At 38.8% G+C, this 27,314-nt stretch overlaps 1 protein-coding gene across 3 annotated transcripts; it reads right to left on the bottom strand.

The window, feature by feature from the left end:
* Window positions 1–10,113: 10,113 nt before the first annotated feature.
* Window positions 10,114–26,482, bottom strand: LOC148889154 (uncharacterized). 3 transcript variants are annotated; one of them, XM_089011886.1, is made up of 8 exons: window positions 26,158–26,482; window positions 22,873–23,000; window positions 21,450–22,020; window positions 20,186–20,510; window positions 15,682–15,749; window positions 14,636–14,732; window positions 14,435–14,553; window positions 10,114–13,536 (listed from the first exon to the last, which is right to left on the bottom strand). In XM_089011886.1, the coding sequence occupies exons 1-8, from the start codon at window positions 26,338–26,340 to the stop codon at window positions 13,054–13,056; spliced, it is 1,974 nt and encodes a 657-aa protein (XP_088868012.1). In that variant the 5' UTR covers window positions 26,341–26,482; the 3' UTR covers window positions 10,114–13,053. The 3 variants fall into 3 exon arrangements, with proteins under 3 accessions (XP_088868012.1, XP_088868014.1, XP_088868013.1); XM_089011888.1 differs by lacking the exon at window positions 22,873–23,000 and having other exon boundaries at window positions 26,158–26,293; XM_089011887.1 differs by lacking the exons at window positions 22,873–23,000; window positions 26,158–26,482 and adding an exon at window positions 22,204–22,800.
* Window positions 26,483–27,314: the final 832 nt, after the last annotated feature.

Raw genomic sequence — 27,314 nt, 5'->3', positions numbered from 1 at the left:
ATAAAGGTGGTGGAGAGGGTGTGGAGTGTCCAGTAAGATTGTACATGGCCTTGTCTTGGTTCTTGCAGTGTGCAAGGCCTTGAGAGTGGGTAGGGCGGTGCCAATGACTTTTTTTCCATCATCCTAACTGTCTGTTGAAGTCAGATTTTGTCCTATTTTTGTGATGACCCCTAAATGAAGGAAAAACACACGGTTGATTGGATGACTGCCGTGTAGCACCTCTTGTGGCAGGTCATGCTGCCTCAGCAGCCTCAGGAAGTACATCCTCCGTTGGGCCTTTCTCACGATGGATTTGGTGTTGACCTCCCGCTTCATCTCCTGGGAGACTGTGATTCCCACACAGGGCAGTTGCATCGTGTGAGCGGCAGCTATGATGAAGGATGTTTCCATCTCGCTCGCTCTCTCTCTCTGTCTCTCTCTCTCTTTGTCTCTCTTTCTGTCTGTATGTCTCTCTCTCTTTGGGGTTTGAAGCTTCGGTCAGACCTCTGGCAATTTCTTTTCCCTCCCACGACGGGACAGCATTTGCCTTTTGTACAGCCGCCCACATTTCAAGCTCAGATAACTCCAAACCCATATAACTCAGGAATGAACTCTTTTTTTTCTGATGAAAGAAGAGATTCTCATGTTTGTCACGCTGCATTTAATGTTTATGTCGTCCTGGAACTTCAGTGAAAATGACAAAAACCATGGCACTGAAGGGCACCCATATTTGTACATCGTCTGGCAGTGAATGAGTTAAGAACTGATCGGACGTTTATTTTTGCTGACTTCTAAAAGTCCTTCGAAAATGTCAAAGGTAAACAGCAGCATAGTGAGTGATGGTCGAATTGACTGCCGCCCAGGTTAGGGTGGAGACTTCCCAGCTGGGAGAGGCTTCAGCTCTCCTCAAACCTATTCAGGATAACAATATTAAAAATGGACGGGTAGATGTTGATAATTGCATGGTATACATTTCATTGTAGAAGCTTATGTGATATTTTTATGTATCATAAATACTGAGACCAATGTTACTTGTGTACAAAGGATATAAATAGTTTGAGAACCTGAGGGCAAAAATAACCTGCAAATATGGCAAATATGGAAAACTGGAAAACATATCCTTCAAATACTCCAGTTTGAGTTTTTGACATGATAAACACTACAGTAAAACCTCAACTTACGAACTTAATTGGTTCCCAGACAGAGTGTGTAAGGCGAAAAGTGTGTATCTCAAATAGAAAATTCCCATAGGAAACCATTAAAATGGGAATAATCCGTTCCCGGGTACCCAAAAAAACATAAGTTTCAACTAAATAAGCCTTAACACTACACACAACATACCTTATTCTATGTATAATAAATGTGCTATTGTATTGTAATGAAAGAAATACACTGCATTGTATCATAAAGTCACTTTATTTGCATTTGTGATGGTCATTGATGGCTTGATGGAATGGCGTTAGAGGTCGAAGGTCAAACGGAATTGCTGTTTGGAAAGACAGGCACATTACATGAGGACTGTAATTAAAGAAATAAACTGTGCTGTAAAATGAAGTTTTATTTACCTTTTTGATGGTCGTTGATGGCTTATGGAAGGAGAGTCACCTTCCATAAGGACTGTTGATAACTTAACCTCTGGTGCTGTTCGGTCGTGTGCTTCCGCCGAAGATCACTCCGCCAGCCGTGGTGGGTGTGTATTATGAAAATAGTGCTTTTTATAAGGTTTAATTTTCAGAAATTTGAAGTTTGTAAGACGAAAAGTTTGTAGGATAAGGTGGTTGTAAGTTGAGGTCTCACTGTATCTCAAACCATTAAAATGGGAATACGGTGACGGTGATTTTATTTTGGGCTAAACACGAGCCTGTGGTGTGTTTTTTCGGTCTCATCATAGTAAAATTATCAGCAAAAAGCTCCAAGTAGGCGATCGACATGTGTATTCAAAGAGAGGGGGTGTGGAAAGTAGCGCCGGCTGGAGCGCTGTTCGGTCATGTGCTTCCGCCGAAGATCACTCCGCCAGCCGTGGTGGGTGTGTATTATGAAAATGGTGCTTATTATAAGGTTCAATTTTCATAAATTTGACGTTCTTAGGACGAAAAGTTTGTAAGATAAGGTGTTTGTAAGTTGAGGTCTCACTGTATTTCTGTTCAAAGCAAGAGTATATTGTCCTTCAGTTGGCTTGTTGATTCTGACATGGAGAAAGAAGTCAATTAGAAGAAGAGAAAGCAACTACAGCTGACTTGAAGCATAAAAGCGCAACCATCAACCAATAACTGAGAACTTCCTGCTAAAAGCCCATTATGATGGTGCTCATGAGCTTTTAGTTCCCTTACAATCTTTATGGAAGCAAAGCCTTTCAGTCTATGATGAGAGCTTCCCATCTTAGGACAACTTTAACACTTACTGTGCATAAAAGTTTTTGTTCGCTCTACTAAAGAGTCACAGCATTTTAATCCAACTGTTTGGAGATCAATATTTTAGCCACTTTATTATCATATTACTGACAAAAAAAATCAGTTGTTTTAGTTTTGTTTAATGATGAATGAATTAAAATGTGTGTTTTCAGCTACTAAATGTGGGATGGATTAAGTCAACAAATATTACAACTATCTTGAAAATGTCAATACTCAATATGCTGCATTAAAGGAGGTTGATGTGTCCCCCTGGCCATCCTTGATGTAGCAATCTATCTAGCCATTTTAAAAATGTATAAGAACAGAAAGAAAAGACAACAAATAAAAGCTAAGCCGAATTCAAACAACTTGACTCTAAACTAGTGTTGTCATTTTGGATCACACTTTCCATTTAAGCAGAGACGTATGTATCGTGTTTACATATGTAGTATTTTAAAGGAATCTTCTGGAGTAACATTTCCTTCAAGAGAGTTGGGGAAACCTGAGGAACCCCCCTCACAGTCGTAATCCTACTGAATCCTTATCTGTGGAAAGGTGACAACGGCCTCAGGGTGAGGTCTCTCAGACTGTGAAATATGCAGGCCACACTCTGCACCTTAACCCAGCTTTGTCTTTGTTGTATTTGTTTAAATCCTGTTCCATTGTTTTTGGCCACGCTGTGTGGGTGTGGTTGCGCTTTAGAATGACAGTCGTTCAGGAGTAAATTTAGGATGTACCCGGAATAAAAACAAAGGACAGAATAATCAAGCAGTTTAATATGCAGATACTAATTTATGGATAGTTTTAAAACAAGATTACTGCGAATTTGTTTGGTCATATATGGTGTATGACGTTCACTCATTAATTTGCATTTCAGTTATACAATAACTTCAACTATTGCGGGTTCACCACAGTGGTTCATTACCACTAGGGGTTCGGTGAATCATTCTCATGGATTCGACAGAGGTTCTGTCAATCACACCCGACTCAACATGTCAATTACTTATGACATGCCTGCTTGGCCATCAATGGCTGCAGATGATCACTTGGTATTGCTTGTCCAATCGGTGCTGTGGGAATTATTATTATTTTTCCACTAATGAAAGTTTCGGTGAATACATATTAAATGGTTGGGTTCGTTAAGAACCACTGTTGTAGGATCCTGCGCCGTATTTTGGCCCGTGTGAGACCAAATAGTTTGTGACACTTTAAATTCCTCTACATTGCTATACTTGCCTCATTTCCCACATCCAAGTTGGACAACAGACGAGGTGTTAGCCTGCTAGATATTTCTACACTATTTCTGGGCATCCGATCAAAAATAGCGCTTCCATAGATGTTCTGCCTTTGCACTCCCCACATACAGTACATACTATGTTATAATGCGTTCTGACTCAATTCAGAAATTTTAAAAACAAAAGCAAAAGAAAAGACAACCGTGTCTTAGTAGAAATTCACCAGTCATAAAGGCTCAAGGAAGGTATCACACATGGAAAGTGAGAGCACCGTCACACAGTCTTTTTCCCTTGCTGCTTTTCTTCAGGCTCTGGTAATTTGCTATAACTGGTAGTTAAAGGACAACCGACGTCCCCGGACAAGTGTGTCCATAATTTGTAAAATCACTTCAAATGACTTCTACTGAGCGTATTTTAATAAGATTCCACCGCATATAGCTATATCTTACGTTTTAAGACTCATGCTGAATATTCAGGAAGTCTTGTTTTTGAGTTGGTGACGAGTCCGTACGTGACGTCACGAAAGGACCACTCACTGACCGTGAAAAGGACGCATTGTCCTTCCATCACGTCAATGTATTTTGCTGTAGTTGTTTGGTCTGGGGACCTCGTGTTGCACCCAAAAGCGGCCAGAGGACGTCCAAGCACCATTTAAGAATTTATCAGCCTGTGGAAACGGAGGCGGCCACAGGATGTCGCCATTTTGTGCCTCTTTTTTTGTGAGAGATTGTCCCCCAATGTTGCCTCAAAATGGCCCAAATAAATTCTTTAATCGATTGCAAACATGTATGCTTTGCTCTTCAGAACTATTTGAATTATATTCATAACTGGATGTGTAACAAGAAAGCATATTCTCCGAATCTGAAGCCATTGTTTTGATTCACTAGCTAGGCAAGACGTCTTGGCGTGACGTCACGAACTGCGGGCGGGACTTTCTGAAAATGTCCACAGCTCAATTTTTTTGCAGATTTTGGACACTTTAAGTCATTTTTATTGGTGTTTTGCCTTTGACTAAAAATATCATACTGCATGTTTTGGGTATTTTAGATGCTATAAAACGTTTTTCTGGTGTCAGTTAAAAAACAAAAAAGTGACGTCGGTTGTCCTTTAAGATTAGGGCATTTGAGGTCCTTTTTTTTAAAGCAAAAACACAGAACATCCACAAAACCAGGAAAAAAATCACATTGTTTTTTCGATATGAACACATAAGTAACACGCTGACATGACTCATGCTTTTATTTTACAGAAATGTACGTATGTAACTTTTAGATGGTGGTTTAGTGGTTAGCTCAGTTCTCTGACTTCCTCCCACATTGTAAACCGGGTGCTAAAAGCATATGAACTACTTTTAAATGACTGAGTCAAAATGTCTACCTTCATTATATGGGTATTAATTAATATACAGTACTTGAAAATATTTAGATGTGATCAAAGGCCTAACATACTGGTGATAAGCTCTGGTGCAACTTTTTTCCTGCCCAAACCCCTACCGAAACACAAGTTAGTGCAAACATGCTCATTCTGAGGCTACGGTGGAGGGCTAAGTCACCTTTGACTGCCCAGTGAAGCGGGACGGTGCAGTCGTATCAATTCCGCTTCACCGATGGAGCTGCTGCTCGACTCGCTTTTGCCTGGCTTTGATTAAAAAAAAGTATTTGTTATTTTAGAGTGTACAACATCCTGTTAATTTTTGTCCTTTCCCTTTTTAGTGTATTCTACATCATATCATGGAGACAAATCATCCCTGACAGTTGATTGGACAAATTATTATTTCCTCATCACATACACGCCACTCAGTAATAGAATATAATGCCAGTACCTTGTTTTGACTTCACCCAGAGCCAGCCTTTAAGAATGCATGCGCGGTAAAAGAGTCCTACTGATCCGAGATCACAAAATCATCACCCAGCTTTGCAGTCCCTTGCCATTATGAGTTATCATTATTAAGCATTTTACTCTCACATTTGTTTGCACGTACCTTAGTTCTTTTATAGTAGCTGATTCACTTTTTAACAAATGAGAAGGTGCCTGCCCTTAGTACTTTGAGTTGGAATCCAAACATAGTGTATTTCATGTGCCTTTTGTAAATAAAACTATTGTCTACTACACATTAAAATGCTATAAACTCTAACAAGACAAGGCAATAAAATATTCCCATGATTCAAATGAGCAAAATGCAAGGGAATGTTGGACAATTTTCAAAATCGTTGCTAATTCGAGTTGTTTTAACCCCCACCACACACAATTTTCAGACTGTTGTTGAAAGTGAGAATGGATTTGAAATTAAAGTGAAGCCAAAGGGACCCTACACCCTGCAACAGCATTCTGTTCCACTCTTGGGCAGGTTGTGACTTGCAGAGATCTGACTGGAATGTTAACAGTGCCTGACTCATGAAACTGTCCATGATTGCCCAACAACATCGCACTGATTTCAGACTGTCATGTCATACAACCTTTCCCCCGACAAAAATGTCTATTTTGTGTACAGTTCCCCACGCTGTTTCGAGAGTTAGTGTTAAAAAAAACTAATAAAAAACGTACTGTATAAATTGTTGCCAGTCAGTGTGCAAACGAAAAACATGACAGTGTCGCCACCCGCTGGTAAACATTGAGGTCATTAATTGTTGGACTGCTCGACATGATTTCCAAACATCATCTAAGTCATATTTCGTCTTCGTCCTTGGACCCAATGTGGAAATCAATATCGAAATGTTGGGATTACTTCTCACGCTGAATCATTTACACCAAACGTCATATATTTTTGAATCACAGATCACTCGTTCTTGAGAAACATCGAGTCGATCATGGATCATACGCAAATCTGCAACACCATTGTTATCACTTGCCCATATTAAATTTAATCCACATGTAACAAATATTCTCCCATTGCCAATACACAGATTGTGTGACTGGTCCGGTTTAATTGATTAAAGAAAAATGAGATTCTTGTGGTTGTAGTTTGCATTAGTAAACTGTAAAACGGAGCCTACGTGATTCCCAACACCTGCGCCATTCACATACAGTTGATGAAGTACTGAAATATCGCCAGAGTGCAATAGTGTCGTGAGAGTTTTGAAAGACGCTTTTAAATGAAATGTATTATTATTATAATTATTAACCCATTTACCAACAATTTTCTTAGTGAAAAAAAAAAACGTTCGACTTACCTCAACTTACGAACTTAATTGGTTCCCAGAGTGTGTAAGGCGAAAAGTGTGTATCTAAAAAAAAATTCCCATACGAAACCATTAAAATGGGAATAATCCGTTCCCGGGTTTCCATAAAATATACTTTTCAACTAAATAAGCCTTAAAACTGCACACAACATACCTTAGTCTATATACAGTAAAGTCTCGTTCTATCGATATCGGTTATATCGATAGTACTGCTTATTACGATACTATTTCTATGAACGCAAGAAGAAAATTTACATGCCGCAGGATCGGATATATCGATAGTCCGGTTATAACGATATTTTTTCCGACTCCCGAGAATATCGATATAACGAGACTTTACTGTATAATAAATGTGCTATTGTATTGCAATGAAAGAAATACACTGCATTGTATCATAAAGTCACTTTATTTACATTTGTGATGGTCATTTGTGGCTTGAAGGAATGGCGTTGGAGGTCGAAGGTCAAAGGGAATTGCATGAGGACTGTAATTAAAGAAATAAACTGTGCTGTAAAATAAAGTATTTACATTTTTGATGGTCATTGATGGCTGATGGAAGGAGATTCACCTTCCATAAGGACTGTTGGTGCTGTTCGGTCGTATTCTTGCGATAGGGTAGAGCTGTGGCATTTCAAGGACATTGTTACCAGACTTGCCCCGACAACTGTTGTCCGAACGGGCTTGTTCGCATCCACATTTGCATTTTTTTTTAGCTTTTTCAAGTGTTACACCCCAAATATCCAGTACATTGGACAATGAATATTTCTCAACAATTGGGAAGGGGGGCGCTTGGGGAAGTCTCGAGTTGTCAGAGGACCGTATCCTTTAATAACAATTGACGAAAGCCCATCTAAACCGAGTTCATTTGAATTCGGTAGTCTTTTTTATATAAAATGATTATTGACGACTGGTAGAGACTAATCGATTTGCTGACACTGGGCAGGATTTTCAAACTGTTTTCATAGCCTGCATCAACGATACCATATAGAACTTTCTTAAATACAGTGAGACCTCAACTTACAAACGTCAAATTTATGAAAATTAAACCTTATAATAAGCACTATTTTCATAATACACACCCAGAGGTTAAGTTACCAACAGTCCTTATGGAAGGTGACTCTCCTTCCATAAGCCATCAACGACCATCAAAAAGGTAAATACAACTTTATTTTACAGCACAGTTTATTTCTTCAATTACAGTCGTCATGCAATGCACCTCTCTTTCCAAACAGCAATTCCCTTTGACCTTCGATCTCCAACGCCATTCCATCAAGCCATAAATGACCATCACAAATGTAAGTGACTTTATGATACAATGCAGTGTATTTCTTGAATTACAATACCAGAGCACATTTATTATGCATAGAATAAAGTATGTTGTGTGTAGTTTTAAGGCTTATTTAGTTGAAAAGTATCTTTTACGGAAACCCGGGAACGGATTATTCCCATTTTAATGGTTTCCTATGGGAATTTTTTTACCAATTAAGTTCGTCAGTTGAGGTGTCACTGTATATCCAATTCTGAGTTACTGGTCATTAGTGTGCCCCCAGTGGCCACAATTAATACATTATTTTTATTGCAAAATTGGTGGATGTTTTCTATCGCCACAGGTTAGATTGGACTATGGCCTGACTGACTATGTACTGTACCACCAAAAACTGAATCAGACTAATTGATATTTGATATATTTTAATATTTTTAAGGATACGAGTGAACTGCGGCTGATTGTATTCTACTTTTATTGATTATGTGGAGCACTTTTTGTGTTGCCTTGTGTATTCATGGATCCTGTGCTATACTATAGTGGTAAAAAGAAAGGTAAAAAGAAAGGTGACTTGCCTTGACTTCACCCAAAATGTTGAGTCATATTGAAACTCATCTATCACATACACCCACCCACACAAACACATATATCAGTACAATGCAAAGAAGGTATTAAAAAAAAAACATTGGATTGGATGTACCATTATTCGTCTCGCAGTGGAGAAATTTACATTTCACAGCAGCAAAGATATGAAAGGAAGAGGAAAGGAAAGTAAAAAGTTGCAAAACAAAATACAGGAGTTGCTGTAAAGGCAGACACTGTCGCAGCGCCATCTTGAAGCAAAAAAAAAACCTAAATAAAAAATAATATGACAACACAGAGTCATTCATTCTTCAGCACTTGCTGTACCCTCTTTGTGACATGAAGCAGTTCTAGATATGTCTTCCCATATTAGGTATGGGTATTACTGATGTCATAAGTTATTTTCAAGTTACATCACTTGTAACTGCTATGCTATTGTAAAACACTAATATAACCGATAAAAACAAAACTAAAAAAACACAATAAATCTTTATTTACATTAAACAAGTTTACTTACCTCCCACTGCGTTACCAACCTTTCACCATGGAGAGTTAGGATGTCACTTCAACTCACTTGTGGAATTCACAAAATACTTTTTGTTGAAGCACAGATGATTGTCACACTTTGCACCTTTGTACTCAATCTGGCCTTTATAATGAATGTAAAAAATATCATTTTTTTCCATTTAATGTGTGCATATACATCAGCAACAGTGACAAACAAACCGAAACATTAAAAAAATATTTTAAAATGATTTAAGAGTGAATTTCTCATTGCCGTCCGCACTGGCACTGACACAGCTGCCACCATTGTTGACAGGAGGAAACCTGGTCCAAGGTCCTCCTCCTTGAAAAGATGGAAGTTGCATTCATTTTTTGCTCGAGAGAAGAATAATTAACATAAATTACAATTATAACATAACATGCTATTGAGTAATGTTAACAGATATTAACTGGAATGGCCACTTTGAAAGAAAATGTGTGAGTGTTGAATGCCGTTTAAACACAGCATCGCGTTAACGGCAGGTAAAAAAGGCATTGTGGAAAGCCATCCACAGGGGGGAAGCCCCCCCCCCCCAAAAAAAATCAAAATACAGTAAAGTCTCGTTATATTGATATCGTATATATCGATAGTCCCGGTTATATCGATACTATTTCTATGCATGCACGGAGAAAATTACATGCAAACAGGGTCGGATATATCGATAGTCCCGGCTATATCGATATTTTTTCGGACTCCCTTGAATATCGATATAACGAGACTTTACTGTATTGCGACATAGTGTAGCTAATTAGCATTTGTCAAATATCTTTAAAAACAACTTGTCATTGGCACTTTTCCTCCTCATTTTAGTGATAAAAGTACACAAGAAAACTATTTTTCACAGCACATCTTACCTCAAACTGGATAATCCAAGATTGGAGTACAAAAATGGTGGCATCAAACCTTGCAGTCCAAACAAGAATGCAGTCTCCTTCAACTGGAAACGAATATCACATTAGGACTATAAGTGGACCCACAAAACATTCCACCAACTGTTTGTAGGACTAACTATAACACCTGCTAATGAAAGGCATCAATATTAACGGATAGCATTTGGTTACCTTGGGCAGATGAGACTCACCGCTTGCCTCATGCCCAGATAAATAGAGAGAGTTCATGTCAGCAAAGGAATAGACGCTCCCCGACTTACGAACATTCCAGTTACGAACAACGGTACATACGAACATTTTTGCGGGTATGTCGAAAAATGTTCGGACAGAGATGCTGTAAGTTAGATTTTGTGTTGAGCGCCTTTTTTCATCCGAGCTCGCTTGCGATTGGCTGCGTACTGTGCTTCACGCACGCACACAGACAAATTGGAGGATTCAAGAGCTGGATGTTTACGCAACTGACACCAAGGCTGACCAATCACTGCCCGGCTACGCTGAAGTGTTGCCAACAAGTTCACGTCCCGATCCACCGAGCGTGCTTACAATTGGCTGCATAGAGTATGCGGGCGAGGAGGAAATCCCTATTCCCAGTTGATGCTCCAGGGAGACAAAAAGTAATGGCTCGTGGCACGTTATTCAGTAATTACACGCCAGCAGATTCAGTAAAGGCTTACTTAAAGGACAACCGACACCATTTTTTGGTTTCCTAACTGACATCAGAAAAACGTTTTATAGCATCTAAAATACCCAAAACACGCAGGCTGATATTTTTAGTCAAATGAAAAATACTAATAAAAATGACCAAGTGTCCAAAAACTACTTCAAAATGAAACCGGAAATGGCGAGTTTCAGAAGGTCCCGCCCCCTTGTTCGTAACGTCACGCCAAGACGCTTTGCCTTGCTCGAGAATCAAAACAATAGCTTCAGATTCGGAGAAGATGCTTTCTTGTTACTCATCCAGTGATGAATATGTTTCAAATAGTTCTGAAGAGGAAAGCATAAATGTTTGCAATCGATTAAAGAAGTCATTCCGTGTCATTTTGAGTCATTTGGACTGAAATGTAGCGTCCCAGAAAATGCATAAGATGGCGCCCAAGCTCTGTTGGAAATGGGCTGATTTGTCTGCTGGGAATTTGTATCAGCTCGTATCAAATAGTAGTCTTGGTGCAACATAAAACGATTCACCATCGCGTTATTTATGTGTTTTCCTTCTAATTTTGCCATCAACACGAAGTTTTCAGACCAAACAAAGTACCCAAAAGGCTTTCTCGGTCAGTTACAATACTTACCGTGACGTCACGTACGGACTCGTCACCGACTCAAAAACAAGACTTCCTGAATATTCAGCGCGAGTCTTAAAACGTAAAATATAGCTATATGCGGTGGAATCTTTGTAAAATACGCTCAGGAGAAGTCAGTTGAAGTGATTTTACAAATTATGGACACAACTTGTCCAGAGGGGTTGGTTGTCCTTGAAGACCCAAGGATATATGTCGTCATACTACAGTAGGTGTGAATTTTACGACTGTTAGAGCGTTATTACTTCCCCATTTAGTGTTTGACTTAAACATACATTCCATACAAAATTTAGCACTGAAGCAACTTCACCTTACGAACGACCGCTCGGAAGCGCATGCCTCATCCAAGAGACATACTCAAAAAGGATGTTAATAGACACCATGGTCAACATTTATAGTACCAGGAATTTGGTTTCTTTGCACAATCGTGCTGCATTTTGATTTGGATTGAAGATCTACAAAAATCAATGTACCCCAAAAATGACATGTTAGTTCACCATTGCTTCATGTATCTTCCTAGAGTCTGATTGCCATTTGTCAGGTTTGACTTCCTCTAAGTCTAAAATGATAGCAAATTCGCCACAAATTAATATGAAAGACACAAGTAGACTGTGTTGTTAAAAGGAAAGGTTATGTAACTGTTAAATACTGTTTGCCCCTTTTTCCAGCTATTAGAAAAAAAAAAAACGTTTGAACATGAAATACCTTGTTACTATTGAATCAAACGGAATGTAAATAATGAACTCATTCACTGCTATTCCCAAATTTATTTGAAATTGAAAATATGACGTGAAGTCCCATTCCCGTTTTGGTATTTCTTGCAGGGGGTGCGCCAAAAAGCGCTGGTCAGACCTGTGGCAATGTTTTTCCCTCCCACAATGGGGAAGCATTTGCCTTTGGGACAGTCACCCCCATTTTAAGCTCAGATAACTCCCGACCCATATAACTAAGGATAATAATAATAATTAACTTTTTTTTCTGTTGAAAAATTGAATGTTTATGTAATCCTAAAACTCAATATTCTGTGGGTCCTGGAATTTGAGTGAAAATGACAAAAACCCTGACACTGAAGTGGACACATTTTTGCACACATCTGGCAGTAAATGAGTTAAATTATGAATCGTCTTCTGTTCTTATTTACCTCTTTTTCTGGGACTACACAATGCTTTTACCCCTGATTTCAATACTGTGCCTTTTTATGTGATATGGCTGATTTGATATTTAATATTAATTGGCTATTTGCGGTTAAAATGTGCACACGTGAGCGATGAACTGCTTTTGATAAATATGGAAATTTGTGTACATAGTTCATGTTCGCACAGAATATGAGCAACTTCAATAATTTATAATGATTGAACTTGTTCAAGTGTGACGTTGCATAAATATATATAATCGGCTCACATTATTAAAGGTACCGAGCAAATTGATGGATAATTAATTTTGAAATCACAAGTCAATAAACATGTTTTCTTCTATTTTGTTTATTTAACAGTATTTCCAAAAGAAAAAAAAAAAGCTTGCAATAACTTCAAACGTGACAATTTTCAATTCCGGTACAGATTTTACTACAAACTACAGATCAATTTTATACATTCTATTTGACACATGACAAATCCAAACTTTGCCTCGCAAAGATGATGTGATGTGACTTTTGTGGCAGTTTGAACTTTTTAACAAGCAAGCACAGCGTATCCTCTATAACACATGGTGCTTCTTTTTCTTCTTGCTCTTCTTTTTCTTGTTCTTTTTGTGTGAATTTACATTTGTTTCCTTTTCCTGGTCATCGGTGCTGTCATGGCTTTCATTTTCCTCCTTTATGTCTTTTTTGCAAATGTCATTCCACTTCCCATTGGATGCTGCTTCCTTCTTGATGTCCTGATCCTTATTCGACTCCCCCTTAACTTTTGGTGATTCAGCACAAACAGTTATGAGCATCGTCTCCTCCCTCATCTTCTTGATCAAATTATTTTCCTGACCAGGCTGGTAACTACGATGAATACTATCATCCAGTTTGATTGTATGATCCCGGTCATAATAGTTTCCCTGTTTCTTGCTACCTCCTCTCTCGGTATAACTGCTACTCTGGTCTGACAAAGTGGGATGGTGTTTGCTGCTGCTACTGCTGCTGCAGCGGAGGTGTCCTCTGGTCTCTTCTGTATGTTTACTCCCAAGTGTTTTCTGCCAAACAGATAACAAAAATCAGAGTGGAGAAACATTTCAATAAGTTTTTGATACAAACTAAATACATGAATAAATAAATACATTTGGTGAAGAGATTCATAACATTGAGGTGGTATTTATATACAAAGGGGGTGGGGGGGGGTTGCCAACACGCAAAAAAGGACTTGAGATTTGGAAATCCAGTGATCGATGTTCGATGAAGGCCATATGTCATTGTGTTCTTTCATCGTTGCAGGTTGAAAGTCTGAGGTAATGAAAGCAAAAGTCATGGTCCAAGCCATGATTCGTTCCCAGACCCAAAGTAGTGACTAGAAGCAACAAAATCTTGCAGTTTGTAGCCAGGTTGTTTTTTTGCAAAGGAGAATCAGTTCTCAATTACCCCGACATATAAGATTGCCTAATAACTAAAATAATAAAGATTGTTGGAAATAAAAACGATTTTTTTTCTTACGAGGTTTCCGAAAGGAGCCGTCTGGGTCCACAGCATTAAATGGATGATATAAGGAAAAGGAAGAACAAGCTGCAGATAAGATTCTGTGCCCAGTAGTGGTAGTAGTAATAAATAATAATAATAATAAAAATCATAATAATAATAATAATAAAAACATTTTACAAATAATAAAATCATAATAATAATAATAATAAGTGAAAAATAAAGTCAAGCAGAGGAACTATCAAAACTCAAGTACAATGGATGCAAGATTAGAAAAAAAAGATTTGCCAACATTCACATGTAATTTGATGTGTACGACCACGTCATCTCATAAAGACAATTATTTATTAACAGTCGCATTTGTATCAACTACAAAAATCTGAGAAAAACATAACAATTTGCACAATAATTTGGGATGCGATGTGTCTATCAAGCATTTTTTATTGGAAAGGAAATACTTACAGAGCCAATTTTAGGATGAGTGTGGATGGCTGCGTGGGTTTCCGCTTTACTTAAATCTCCAATGAATTCCTCACATTTCTGGCAGTAAAATCCAATCACTGGTGTAAGAAAATGTAAACCTGTATAAAAAATAACAGTGAGTGTCTGAATGTATTTAATCATCATTTATATATCAAAGAGTGTAACAAAAGACTACTTTACCGTCCTCTTGGAGCAATTGCCCTATTTCTTTCAGCGACTTTTCACATTGAGTTATTTTTGTTTGTTTGACTGCGTCCCTTTTACTTGCATCACCTGGCTAAGAAATAGAAAGGTCAAGTCAAACCAACAAACGCTGAAAAAAAAAACAAATTGAAATCATGTATTTCCAGTAATGTTCCAAGGGTGGTTTTCAATGTGTCAAACGCTACCAGGCTGAAATTAAAACACTACATCTGATGAACCAATGAACCAGCTTAGTTGTGTATAGGCAATTACGCAACGTGACGGCCAACTTCAAAACATAAAAAGCACAACAATTACATGGATATCAACATCTGTCAACCGAGATTTCCTTTGGAAGTTGGACCTTGGAATCAATTCTTGTGGTGGCTGATTTGACTGTGAATTGATGCTGACACAATATTTTACAATTTTTGTTTTAATCGGGGCACGACCATATAGGTTGTGTGCACCCGGGGGATATCCTGACTGAAATTAAGACACAGTAATTACACAAATTAACTCATTCACTGCCATTCCCAAATTTATTTGAGAATTGCAAAGCATGACGAGGAGCGCCATTCCCTAATTTGTTCGGGTTTTGCTTTTTCTTGTGGAGGGGTGCCGATAAAGCACTGGTCAGACCCCTGGCAATGTTTTTCCCTCCCGCGAAGGGGCAGCGTTTGCCTTTTGTACAGCCACCACCACTTGCACTTCATATTACTCCAGACCCATATAACTTAGGAATTAACTCTTTTTTTCTGATGAAAGAAGAGTCTAAGGTTTGTTATGCTGCATTGAATGATTATGTAGTCCTAAAACTCAATATTCTGTGGGTCCTGCAATTTAAGTAAAAATAACAAAAAACCTTGGCACTGGAGTGGACACATTTTATGCACATTGTCTGGCAGTGAATTAGTTAAATATCCGTAACATTACAAGGGCGCATTCAATTATATGTTTTACAAAACAGAGACAACCCATAACACCTGACAGCTCTAAAGTGCTCTCAGGGTGTTTAACAAATTAGCAAAGAAATTATTTACCTTGTGCTTATCGTATGATGATTGAGATGTCCCAGCCGGATCACCCCATTCTTGCTTCCCCTTGGTTGCTTAAGAAAGCCAAATCAAAATGTTAAGAGTCTGCATGAATCAAGAAATGACCAAGAAAAACAGAAGACTGTAAGTGTATCAGACAGACGTTTTCAATGGATTGGGTCCATCATGTCCAAAAGGCACCAAATCTTATCCTTCGTAACAGGGGAGGTGGGGGGGGGTCCAAAAGACGAACAACAAAAATGTTGCAACATATTTTAACTAAATAGTATTATGTGTAAGTATATCTCTAGTCAACACCCCCTGTTAAAATACAACGTTTCTGTGATACAAAAAAAGGAGACTAAGATAATTCATTTTATAACTGCTTTCACAAACAATGTGCCTCACACAACTCAATTTGAATAGTAAATAAACTCTTTTAGAGAAGGGAAAGTAAATTGAACAACTAAAAGTTATACACACTCTTAATATTGAGGATGGGGCGATGTCCAGAATGAACCTCTCACATCCAAACTCGTATTAGAGCAAAGTCAGCACACACCTGCCATAATTTCAAGTACCTGTGATGAACCCAATAGAATGCAGTTTTTCCTGACATTTTGTAGCCTCACTTTACATGACAAAAAATGCTTCTGTAGAGGGGATTTATCCTTTACTATGATTCTTCTTTTCCTTTCGGCTTTTCCCTTCAAGGGGTCGTCGCCACAGCGAATCAGTGTCCTCCATCTTCAGAGGTTTGATCCGCATGTTTGTTTTGGCCAAGCTTTTATGTCGGGTGCCCTTCCTGACACAACCCTTTGCATTTATCCGGGTTTGGGACCGGCACAAGAAGACTTATGTTCCTTTGTGGCTACAAAACAAGCAACTCGCTCAGTAAAAGGCTCCCAAACACAATATGGTCATTGTCACAGCAACATTAAAAAAAAGCAAAAACTATACTCACCGTTTGATGGAATACAAATATGTGCAATAAATGAGGTGGAAAAATCTGTTATTTCATTCATTATCCTTTACTATGATTGACTACCTCCTTTGTTGTTGTCTCTCAAAAAAAAGAATGTAGTTATACAGTAAGTTATACACTTCTTGCGGCGATTCACTTTGTGACTCATCACATTGACGGATTAGTCTTTATATCTATACAGTGAGACCTCGGCTTCCAAACACCTTACCTTACGAACTTTTCGTCTTACGAACGTCAAATTTGTGAACATTAAACCTTGGAATACGCACTACTTTTCGAGATACACACCCACCACGGCTGGCGGAGTGCTCTTCGGATCAGGCGGAGTGATCTTCGGATCTTCGACGGAAGGACACGACCGAACAGCGCTCCAGCCGGCGCTACTTTCCACGCCCCCTCTCTCTGAATTTACCTGTCGATCGCCTCTGAGGAGCTTTTTGCAGATAATTTTACTATTATGGGACCAAAAAAACCACCACAGGCTCGTGTTCAGCCGGAGAAGACACAAAAAATAAAATCACCGTAGGTAGGAGACCATTGAGAAACACGAACGAGGTGTGCGTTTGTGGCCACATGTGCACACCGCGGCTGTCATGTGAATCTCAGCCTGACACATCTCTCACTCTGTGTGTCACTTCCCTGAGAGTAACTTTTTCCATTTCCACCATTGCCACCATCCTTCGCCTAAAAGCTTTACACAAAGGCGTTATTTAGTCGATGCTTTCGTGTGACCAATGACGCCAAAATTGTCACGTGCGAGTTGACAGCTGGAGCGGGGCCGCCGCTCGCGACACGTCAATTTCATTTCATTTCAACGAGTCGCTGTCATCTCACCAGTGACATGATTACGACGCCTCGCTCGCTGTGTCTTGTGCTGGTCTAAGCAAGTCCAAGAGGTGATTGTTAGCCGCGATCGCGTAAGTTTGTTGCTTTCCGGGATCCGCGAGTATGCCTTCTTTTGTCGCGTTTTATTCCACGTCCGTGGAATCATCGGACTCGCACCTTTTTTTGTAATAAAATCTCTGCCAGCACCTATGGGACTCGAAGTGGATGCAGATGACATCGAGGAGCTTGTTGCTGACCATAATGAGGTCCTCAACACAGAGAATTTGATTTGTGCAGGCTTTTATTGAACAGTTCCATCTAGAAAAGGCTATGAGAATCATCAACATGATGAATGATGATGTGATGCCTCAGTTTCGTAAGACCTTACAAGTCAGAAAGCAACAGGTGTCAATTAAGAGCCATCAACGACCATCACATATGTAAATAAAGTGACTTTATTATATAGTGCACTGTATTTCTTTCATTACAATACAATAGCACATTTATTATACATAGAATAAGTTACTGTATGTTGTGTGTAGTTTTAAGGCTTATTTAGTTGAAAATTATATTTTATGGAGACCTGAGAACGGATTATTCTCATTTTAATGGTTTCCTATGGGGATACACACTTTTCGCCTTACGCACTCTGTCTGGGAACCAATTAAGTTCGTAAACCAAGTTCTCACCGTACTGTACTTTTAACTTCACTTGTCTGTGCTCTCTGACAATGTTTTTTATTCTACTATTTAGAGCAGGGGTGCTCATTACGTCGATCGCGATCTACTGGTCGATCGCGGAGGTAGTACTGGTCAATCGGAGCGTGACAGTCAAAAAAACATTAGTCAGCCTATCAAACGTCCCGTCACTTGATTGACATACAGGGCAACAATTCAGATGACAACGCATGCGTAAACAACGGGGCTAAGCGCAGCAACATTTACAAGTTAGTCAGCGAATTACCTCAGATTTTAAGACCTTGCTAAAACATATGGTGATCAAAATGAGTGAGAAAGCTGGACCAAGAAGGCAAAAACATATTACTTTCATACGGAATGGGAGTGGACTTTTTCTTCACGGTGTCTTTTTCAAAATGCGTATTGCCAAGTGCAGGCATGATGCATTCCCAGACTTCTTGAATTACCATTGCATAATCCACCAACAAGCGTTATACGCTAAAATGAACATTTGGAAATGTGCTTGAGGCTGGCTGTCAACAGCTACTGTCCGGACTACGCAAACCTGGCTGATTCAATTCAGTGCAAGTCATCAAAGTAAACTCAGGTAATTACAAAATATGTTAATAGTTATTTATTATTCGTTGTATTAAGTTCATCCTGTCTACTTGATATCTAATTTAAAGCAGATTCTTTACTTACAGTGTATTGTAGTATCAGGTATTTGAACACTTACAATACACTGTCTGTAAGTAAAGGATCTGCTTTAAATTAGTTATATATTATGTTATGTATATGTAGTTATTATGTGTGTTGTGCAATATTTGCTTATTCAGTTATGCAAGGTACATCAACATACATTGTACATACAAAGAATCATTAATACATTTGAAAATAATTATGTTTTGCATTTTTGTAGTGGGTAGATCATTTTGTTGTTTGTATAAGTAGCTCGTATGCTGGAAAAGTGTGAGCATCCCTGATTTAGAGAATGAAAAAAGACCTGCATGCAAAGAGTGATCAAGACAACCCAGAAGTGCACTTGCTATTCTCTCACCGTGGTTATTAGCTGATGTTCTTATTCCAAAATGTGCCCCCAATTTTGTTTTACAGATGCTACCCAGTTTACGAACATTCAAGTTACGACAAACGGTACATACAAACATTTTTGCGGGTACTGTATGTCAAAAAATGTTTGGACAGAGATGCTGTAAATTTGATTTTGTATTGCGCACCTTTTTCCAGCCGAGCTCACTTGCGATTGGCTGCGTACTGTGCTTCACGCACGCACATAGACACATTGGCCAGTGCCAGGATTTTTGTCATTTTCACTCAAATTGCCGGACCCACATAACATTGAGTTTTAGGACTATATAAACATTCAATTTATCATTAAAACACCTGAGACTCTCTTCTTTCATCAGAAAAAAATAGTTAATTCCTAAGTTATATGGATCTGGAGTTATCTGAGCTTGAAATGGGAGCGGCTGTACATAAGGCAAATGGTGCCCCCCTTGAAAGGAGGAAAAACAATTGCCAGAGGTCAGACCAGCACTTTATTGGGACCTACCCGCAAGAAAAAACAAAACCGAACAAATCCGTGGACGGCGCCCCGAATCATGCTTTTAAATTCCCGATAAATTTGGGAATGGCAGTGAATGAGTTAATGTCATGCTGTGCTTGTTTATTGTATTGTATATGTAAAATCACATGAGGCTGGCAGTAAATTATAAAATCATTCAATGAATTGAATAATCTGAATACTTGATGGGAGATCCTCCTGATGAGTGACTGTTGGGAATCCAAAGCACGCTGTAAATTAGAGCCTTGAGACGTTGTCAAACCCAACAAAGTCGCTGTTGAACACACATGCAGGTCAGGAGGTAATTGTTTGCCTTATTACAGTTTGTTTTGGTCAAATTGGTTAAGATCATTTTGATGTTCTTGCACTCCTTGTTGTCCAGATTAGCAAAGACATGTCTTGACAATGACTGGCCATCCAAAATACGGGAATTTGACTTACCGTGGTTATGCTGTTGACTAACCAAATCACTAGTCTTCATTTCATTCCAGGGTGGTTTGAGAGACTCTCCAGTCGTGCGTGTTGTAGATGTTTGAGAGCATGTATTTTCTTTTGTGCCTTTTTCATCGCCATATAAGAACCACTCTTCATCTTCAAATGGCTGCGATGCGGAAGCCTGGTGACTTTGGGGCTGAAGCCAAGAGAAGTCACTGCCAACTCTGTCATGAGGCAGGAGCACGCTCTCACTTTCCAGTGATGTTGAAGTCTCTAGTGTTCCATCTTGTTCGTGAGAGCCATGTCTGGTATTTTTGCTTTTATTTGAGGCCTGTTAGGAGAGTATTGTTTGTTAAAGAAAAAAATTACATTTCAGTTCCATGTTCATGGTCAGAGGGATCACTTGATCGTTCGAACATGTTACAATGGTCAAAACTCAAACACCTGGCATCACAAATCCACTTTCCTCATTTTCAATTTGAATCAAATGGAAATTCAATGTCATGATGTCAATATTCTGTGTAAAGCAAGGATAACCAAGGAATGGCTTTGTAAGAAATGCATCAATGTTTTGGTGTGACCGTGTCAGGATCCAGATGTAAAACCAAGAGAAAATCTTTGTAGGAATCTGAAATTCAGTTTGTCACCAATGCACCAATACCTGACACATATAGAGAAGATCTGTGAGGGTGAGTGGGCCAAATTCCCAGCTACAGTGTTAACTCATTCACCGCCACACAATGTGCAAAAAGGTGTCCACTCCAGTGTCAGGGTTTTTGTCATTTTCACTTAAATTGAAAGACCCACAATATTGAGTTTTAGGACTACATAAACATTCAATTTAGCGTTAAAAACATTCAACACTCTTCTTTCATCAGACAAAAAGAGTTAATTCGTAAGTTTTATGGGTCTGGAGTTATGAGTTTGAAATGGGGGTGGCTATACAAAATACAATACATATTGATTTATATAGCGCTTTAACAACAGCTGAAGCTGTCACAAAGTGCTAACATGGACAAAAGGAAAATGCTGCCTCATTGTAGAAGGGAAAGCCATCGCCAAAGGTCTGACCAGCGCTTTATCGGCACCACCCGCAAGAAAAACCAAAACCGAAACAAATTCTGGAATGGCGCCACACGCAATGCTTTTAAATTCTCGAATAAATTCGAGAAGGGGAGTGACTGAGTTAACAATAATTGCCTCACATGTTCAAATTATTCTGGTATTTGCAACACCGATGTAAAAATAAATTATTCGTGAGATGATTTACCTGAAGAGTTATGATTGCCTCTTTGAGGGAAGGCAGCTGGTTCTCAATTTCTTTGTTATTGATGACCATCTTAAGTCCTTCCAACAAACTGTTCCCACTGAGCACAGTACGAGAACTGGTAGCGGTGTTGTCACTGATGTGACTCTGGGTCAGGTGCTCTTGGCTCTTTTCGAGGCTGCTACTTCGTGACAAAGACCGCCTCGGCTTGCTTTGGCTCCGTGCCCGACTTTCCCTGGTTTGGCTTCTACTGCGAGCTCTGCTTTTGCTTCTCGCTTGACTTTTTCCACGAACGTGACTTTTACTCCTTCTTTGACTTCGGCTTCTGCTACGGCCACGGCTTCGCCCGCGGCTTTTAGCTGGAGATCTTCCACGTTTGTGGTTCGGACTCCTGCTCCGGCTTTTGCTCTTGTTCAAATACTTTTGGAAAACAAGGTCTGACTTGATAGACTCGTTCAGGATTGTGGCTGACTTGAATGCATCAGCCAGGTTGTATGCCATGTTGCCTCTGAGATAGTGTGGTAAAGGTTTATTTGCAGCAATACATCTCAGAAACTCTTCACCAGCACGGTCACTGAAAAAAAAAATCATCAGAATTTTAAATCAAAAATAGAAAATGTTCAATCTTTAGCTTTCATTTCCATCTTCGTAGGTTGGACTATTCATGGAAATGTAACTGATTTCAAATTTTGGCTGTTTACAATAACAGTCATTAAAGTGCTGCAGAGTGCATTAGGTTCATAGGTTGAAAACGTACCTATTCTTCTTGCAGAGAACATTTGACATGGTGTGCGACTCTGCCCTAATCGAGTTTGCCATCCAATGTTATATGTTAACTCGATTGAAGATTACTGTTAAACTAAACACAAATACTATTTAAACACATTGTATATGTAAATATTTGATTTAAAAAAAAAAAAACAATTTCTGGTGCTAAGGCAAAAGTCAATGTAAAAATCTCATTTCCAGGTTAATGCATCTTAGTGTGATCTCCCGGAATATTGTTGCTTCAAATAACCAATTATCAGACAAGCACTCAATCAGATTCAAATATGAAAGTCGAGATCCTGGTTTAAGGCGAGCAGTCTTAAAAATAAGATGGAATACATATGATCAAGACAATGAAGTATAGATGCATATTCGGAGATTGAATGAGTGGCTGTAGCAGAATGAAAATCCAAAAAGCCTGAATTGCACGAGATTTGATATTTTGGCGATTTTTGCAATTGACAAAAATTCTTAAGAAAATCTCCAAGGTACTATAAAGAAAAGCAGGGGGTGATGATAATTGCATGTCATAGCATTTTAGTCATGTAGGAAATACTAACTTTTTAGTCAATGAAAAGACATTGAACACTTGTGATTTCAAAAACAATGTAATTGTGATTGCAACTTTTTTTTACATAATTGCCTAACAACTACATACCTGTTGTCAGTTGTAGAGTTCCATTGTGATCCTGGAAGATGAGATGGTGGTGGTCGAGAGACAACCTGCTGGCTGCCTCCTAGAGTAATCACTGTACTATGGTCTATGGAGAACGACCTACCATGGGGCTGAGAGTATTTAGATTTAAAATTTCTGTTAACAGTAATTTGCATGACCAAATTGTGACATTGAAAGCATTTTTATGCTACTTCAGAGGCAAAGAAAACCATGGCTTTCCTTTTATTATTATCATCATATAGTAGTGGAACCCTTACAATTGATCCCGTTGTGATTTTTTAAGAGATCAATGGTCTTTTTTTGCTTGATGTCGCTACAAAACTGTAACCCCTTAGAACAAAAAATATATTCAGATTCATGCTATTTCCATTTATTTCAAATGAAAAAGTTGAGCTGCATCTGGTTTAATTTTGTACCAGTGATGGCACAAATCCAACTTGTTAGTCAAAGTACCACTCCACATTTTCTAATTGAGAAGAGGAGTACACGATGGACATAAAAAGTTGAAGAACCCCTGTTCAAATGATTTATGATATCAGCATACGATGCGAAGATACATTGTTTAAATAATCAAAGACAAATATTTGTTAATTTTTAATTTTATAATTAATTTAAAATTTAAAATTAATTTTTTTTTTAATACAACCTATAACTTGACCTATCAAAAAAACATTTTTCATCTTTAAAACACATTAAAATTTTATTGGAAACATGGCTTATAAGTCTTTATGTGAAAGAGTTACAAGCCTGCCTTCGCCAGATCACTACAGGTGTTCAATGGAACTGTTCGTAATTGTCTCCACTTTTACTAAGACCCCGTTTTCAACTTCACTTATTGTAAGCTGTTCTTGTGGTGATGTGTGATGGTGTGTGAAGAGGTGCGTGCGGTGTTTGCCAAAAAGCTGCAGCTCCTTCAGTGTTGATGTTTGCTTCTTGGCCACCTCTATGGCCAGTTTTCTTTTTAGGAAGGGTGGCCGGTTCTTGTCAAGGTCACCGTTGTGCCATCCCTAATCCATTTGAAGATTACTCTTTTTATTGGTTATATATATACATGGTATATGAACTCCATGGGAATATTTTGCATCCTTCTGTCAGGAAAAGGCAACTAGAATAAAAAAAATAAAAATAAAAAAAAAGAGAATTTTTAGCTGAACATCATTCTTCACCTATTATAGATCATCTGCAGTTTAAACCACTCTTATAGTATCCTCCTTTGGAACGTCTGCTGATGAGGTCGTGAAACTACAGTTCCACAGTACTCAATCTGGTAGTACCTGGTTTTGCCACTGGAAAAACCTCAGTTATGCCAGGCCATCTTGGTACCAAGAAGTGTAAAAAGTCAAATCTATTTCATAACTTCTTGACACAACCTTTTAGCTGATGTATGCCTGAGAGAAAACCATTAAAGTTGGATGATTTCTTTTGACAGCAAACTAGTACAAATACAAGTAACAACTACAGTGAGACCTCAACTGACGAACACCTTATCTTACGAACCTTTCGTCTTACGAACGTCAAATTTATGAAAATTGAACCTTAAAATACGCACTATTTTCATGATACACACCCACCACGACTGGTGGAGTAATCTTCGGCGGAAGCACACGACCGAACTGCGCTCCAGCCGGCGCTACTTTCCACACCCCCTCTCATTGAACGCACACGTCCATCGCCACCTTGGAGCTTTTTGCTGATAATTTTACTATGATGGGACCGAAAAAAAAACCACCACAGGCTCGTGTTCAGCCCAAGAAGACACAAAATAAAATTGCTGAGAAGAAGGAGATAATTGAAAAACACGAACGAGGTGTGCGTTTGTGTGATTTAGTGGCCGAGAACGGCTATGCTAAGTCAACCATTGCTACCATTCTCCGGAACAGAGAAGCCATCAAAGGTGCGTCTGTTGCAAAAGGTGTTTCCGTGCTCTCAAAGCGACGGTCTCGGGCAATCGAAGAAGTTGAAAAACTTCTGGTAATTTGGATTAATGAAAAGCAGCTATCCGGCGACAGCGTGAGTAAAGCTATTTTATGTGAGAAAGCACGGCTAATTCACGCTGATATCGCATGCGCCAACCTGGAAGTTCGGCGCTTATTGAGGATTTTAAAGCCAGTAACGGATGGTTCGAGAACATCTGAGGAGGAGATTGCTGCAGCATCAAATGAGCTCATAAAGGCAATGTTGGCAAAGTGGAATGATGCGCAGGCTTTTACCGAACAGTGCCCTCCAGAAAAGACTGTAGCTATGACAATCATCAACATGATGAACGATAATGTGATGCCTCAGCTTTGTAAGACCTTACAAGTCAGAAAGCAACAGGTGTCAATTAAGATGTTCTTAATCAGCAAAAATGATGAAGAGTCTCCAAAGAAGCAAAGAAGAGAAGCCACACCGAAGGTTAAGTTACCAACAGTCCGTATGGAAGGTGATTCTCCTTCCATAAGCCATCAACGACCATGAAAAAGGTAAATAAAACTTTATTTTACAGCACAGTTTATTTCTTTAATTACAGTCCTAATGTAATGTGCCTCTCTTTCGAAACAGCAATTCCCTTTGACCTCAAACACCATTCCATCAAGCCATCAATGACCATCACAAATGTAAATAAAGTGACTTGATGATACAATGCAGTGTATTTCTTTCATTACAATACAATAGCACATTTATTATACATAGAATAAGGTATGTTGTGTGTAGTTTTAAGGCTTATTTAGTTGAAAAGTATATTTTATGGAAACCCGGGAACGGATTATTCCCATTTTAATGGTTTCCTATGGGGAAAAAAATTGTGATACACACTTTTTGGCTTACACACCCTGCCTGTTTAATATATTCTAGAATTACCACACGCACATATTGAAATTTTAGAACCAATTGTGTCATCATCTCCCACCATGTCCAAGACAGTAAAATAACAAAATCTATACTTATTTCACGATGTTGCACTTTGTTGTATGTACTGGGATATTTGAAGACAATTCCTATTTCATAGTTAAGTTAAACGTCCTTAATGCTGTTTCATGACCCTGTACAAAACTCAACCAACTTGTTAAACTGGAAGACAAAAGCTAAATGTGACGTAACGTAGCGATAAATAAAGGCATATCGATATATTGGGTCACCACTACATGATTTTTACACGTAGCAAACATCGACATTCTGTTCTGTGTAGAGTATGTAGTACTGTTTCGACTTGGTACTTGAAACATTATTTTTTAACCCCCAGTCCTCGGACTCCCCCCACGGCGAATGAGCATGATGTGTACGTACATTCAAATAATTAGATCCTGGAGGTCTTTGTAGAAATTGGTTTCCCAAGGGTGCCGAAAACGAAAATGGTCCCAACCGTCCAGGAGGTAAATTTCGAGAATCACCGACATTGTGTGGGCCGCGAGATGGTGATACGCCGAAAGGTGGTGGCGGACCATACTGATGATGACCTGGCCGGTACATTATCCGAGTTTTTATTTAGTAATAGAGATGAAGAGTATACGATCAAATAAAGAAAATGAAAAGTTGGCGACGCATTCAATTTCTTTCTGCAAAAGAATTGTGCAGATGAATGTTCCGCACGAAAACAGAATCTTCTTCTAAATTGTCGCAAATAACAACACCGCCCCCTGTCGATTAGGAGCGTTACTGTATTATGTTTATGGTTTTTAATACAGGTATGTAATTGTAAAAAAATATATAATAATAATAATAATAATAATAATAATAATAATAATAATAATAATAATAATAATAATAATAATAACATGTATAATAATAATACATGTAATTTATAAGCGCCTTTCAAAACTCCCAAGGACACTTTACAGCCACAGGATATATTTTCTGCGGGTGAGCAACGGCAGCCACACGTGCCAGCGTTCACTCAAAAATTATCCACAATTTGGCACATTGAATAAAATCTCCTTTTCCTTTCGACCTTTCCCTTCAGAGGGTCGCCACAGCAAATCAGTGTCCTTCATCTTCAGAGGTTCGTCTGTGTAAGCTCTTAGTCGTACAGGAGTGGTCCATCGATGAAAAGGTTTCTTCAGCCGTCATCTGTATCTATGGCCTGCCCAAAATACAGAAAGAAGGGTTCCCCCTCAGATCCATTGTTTGTAGCATTGACTCCTCTACATACAATGTACCCAAATATTTAAAAACTATCTTAGCTCCGTTGGTTGGTAACACAGAATATCACGTAGAGAACACCACAGGGTTTGTAGAGAGGATCAAAGTCCTCATAATGACATATTGGAACCTGAGGAAACATTGGCATTTTACGATGTGCCTTCTCTCTTTACATCTGTCCCAACCCCAGCAGCGGTCTCAGTGGTGAGGACGAGACTGCTGGCGGACGTTTCTATGCATGAAAGAACCAAACTTAAACCGGACCACATCTGCCAATTATTGGAAATCTGCCTTAATACTACGTA

This window comes from Hippocampus bargibanti, linkage group LG13 (assembly GCF_051943395.1).
Source record: "Hippocampus bargibanti isolate YZ-2025 linkage group LG13, ASM5194339v1, whole genome shotgun sequence".
Lineage (NCBI taxonomy): Eukaryota > Metazoa > Chordata > Actinopteri > Syngnathiformes > Syngnathidae > Hippocampus > Hippocampus bargibanti.
Note: the sequence above shows the minus strand (reverse complement) of the source record. Positions and strands in the feature narration are given on the sequence as shown.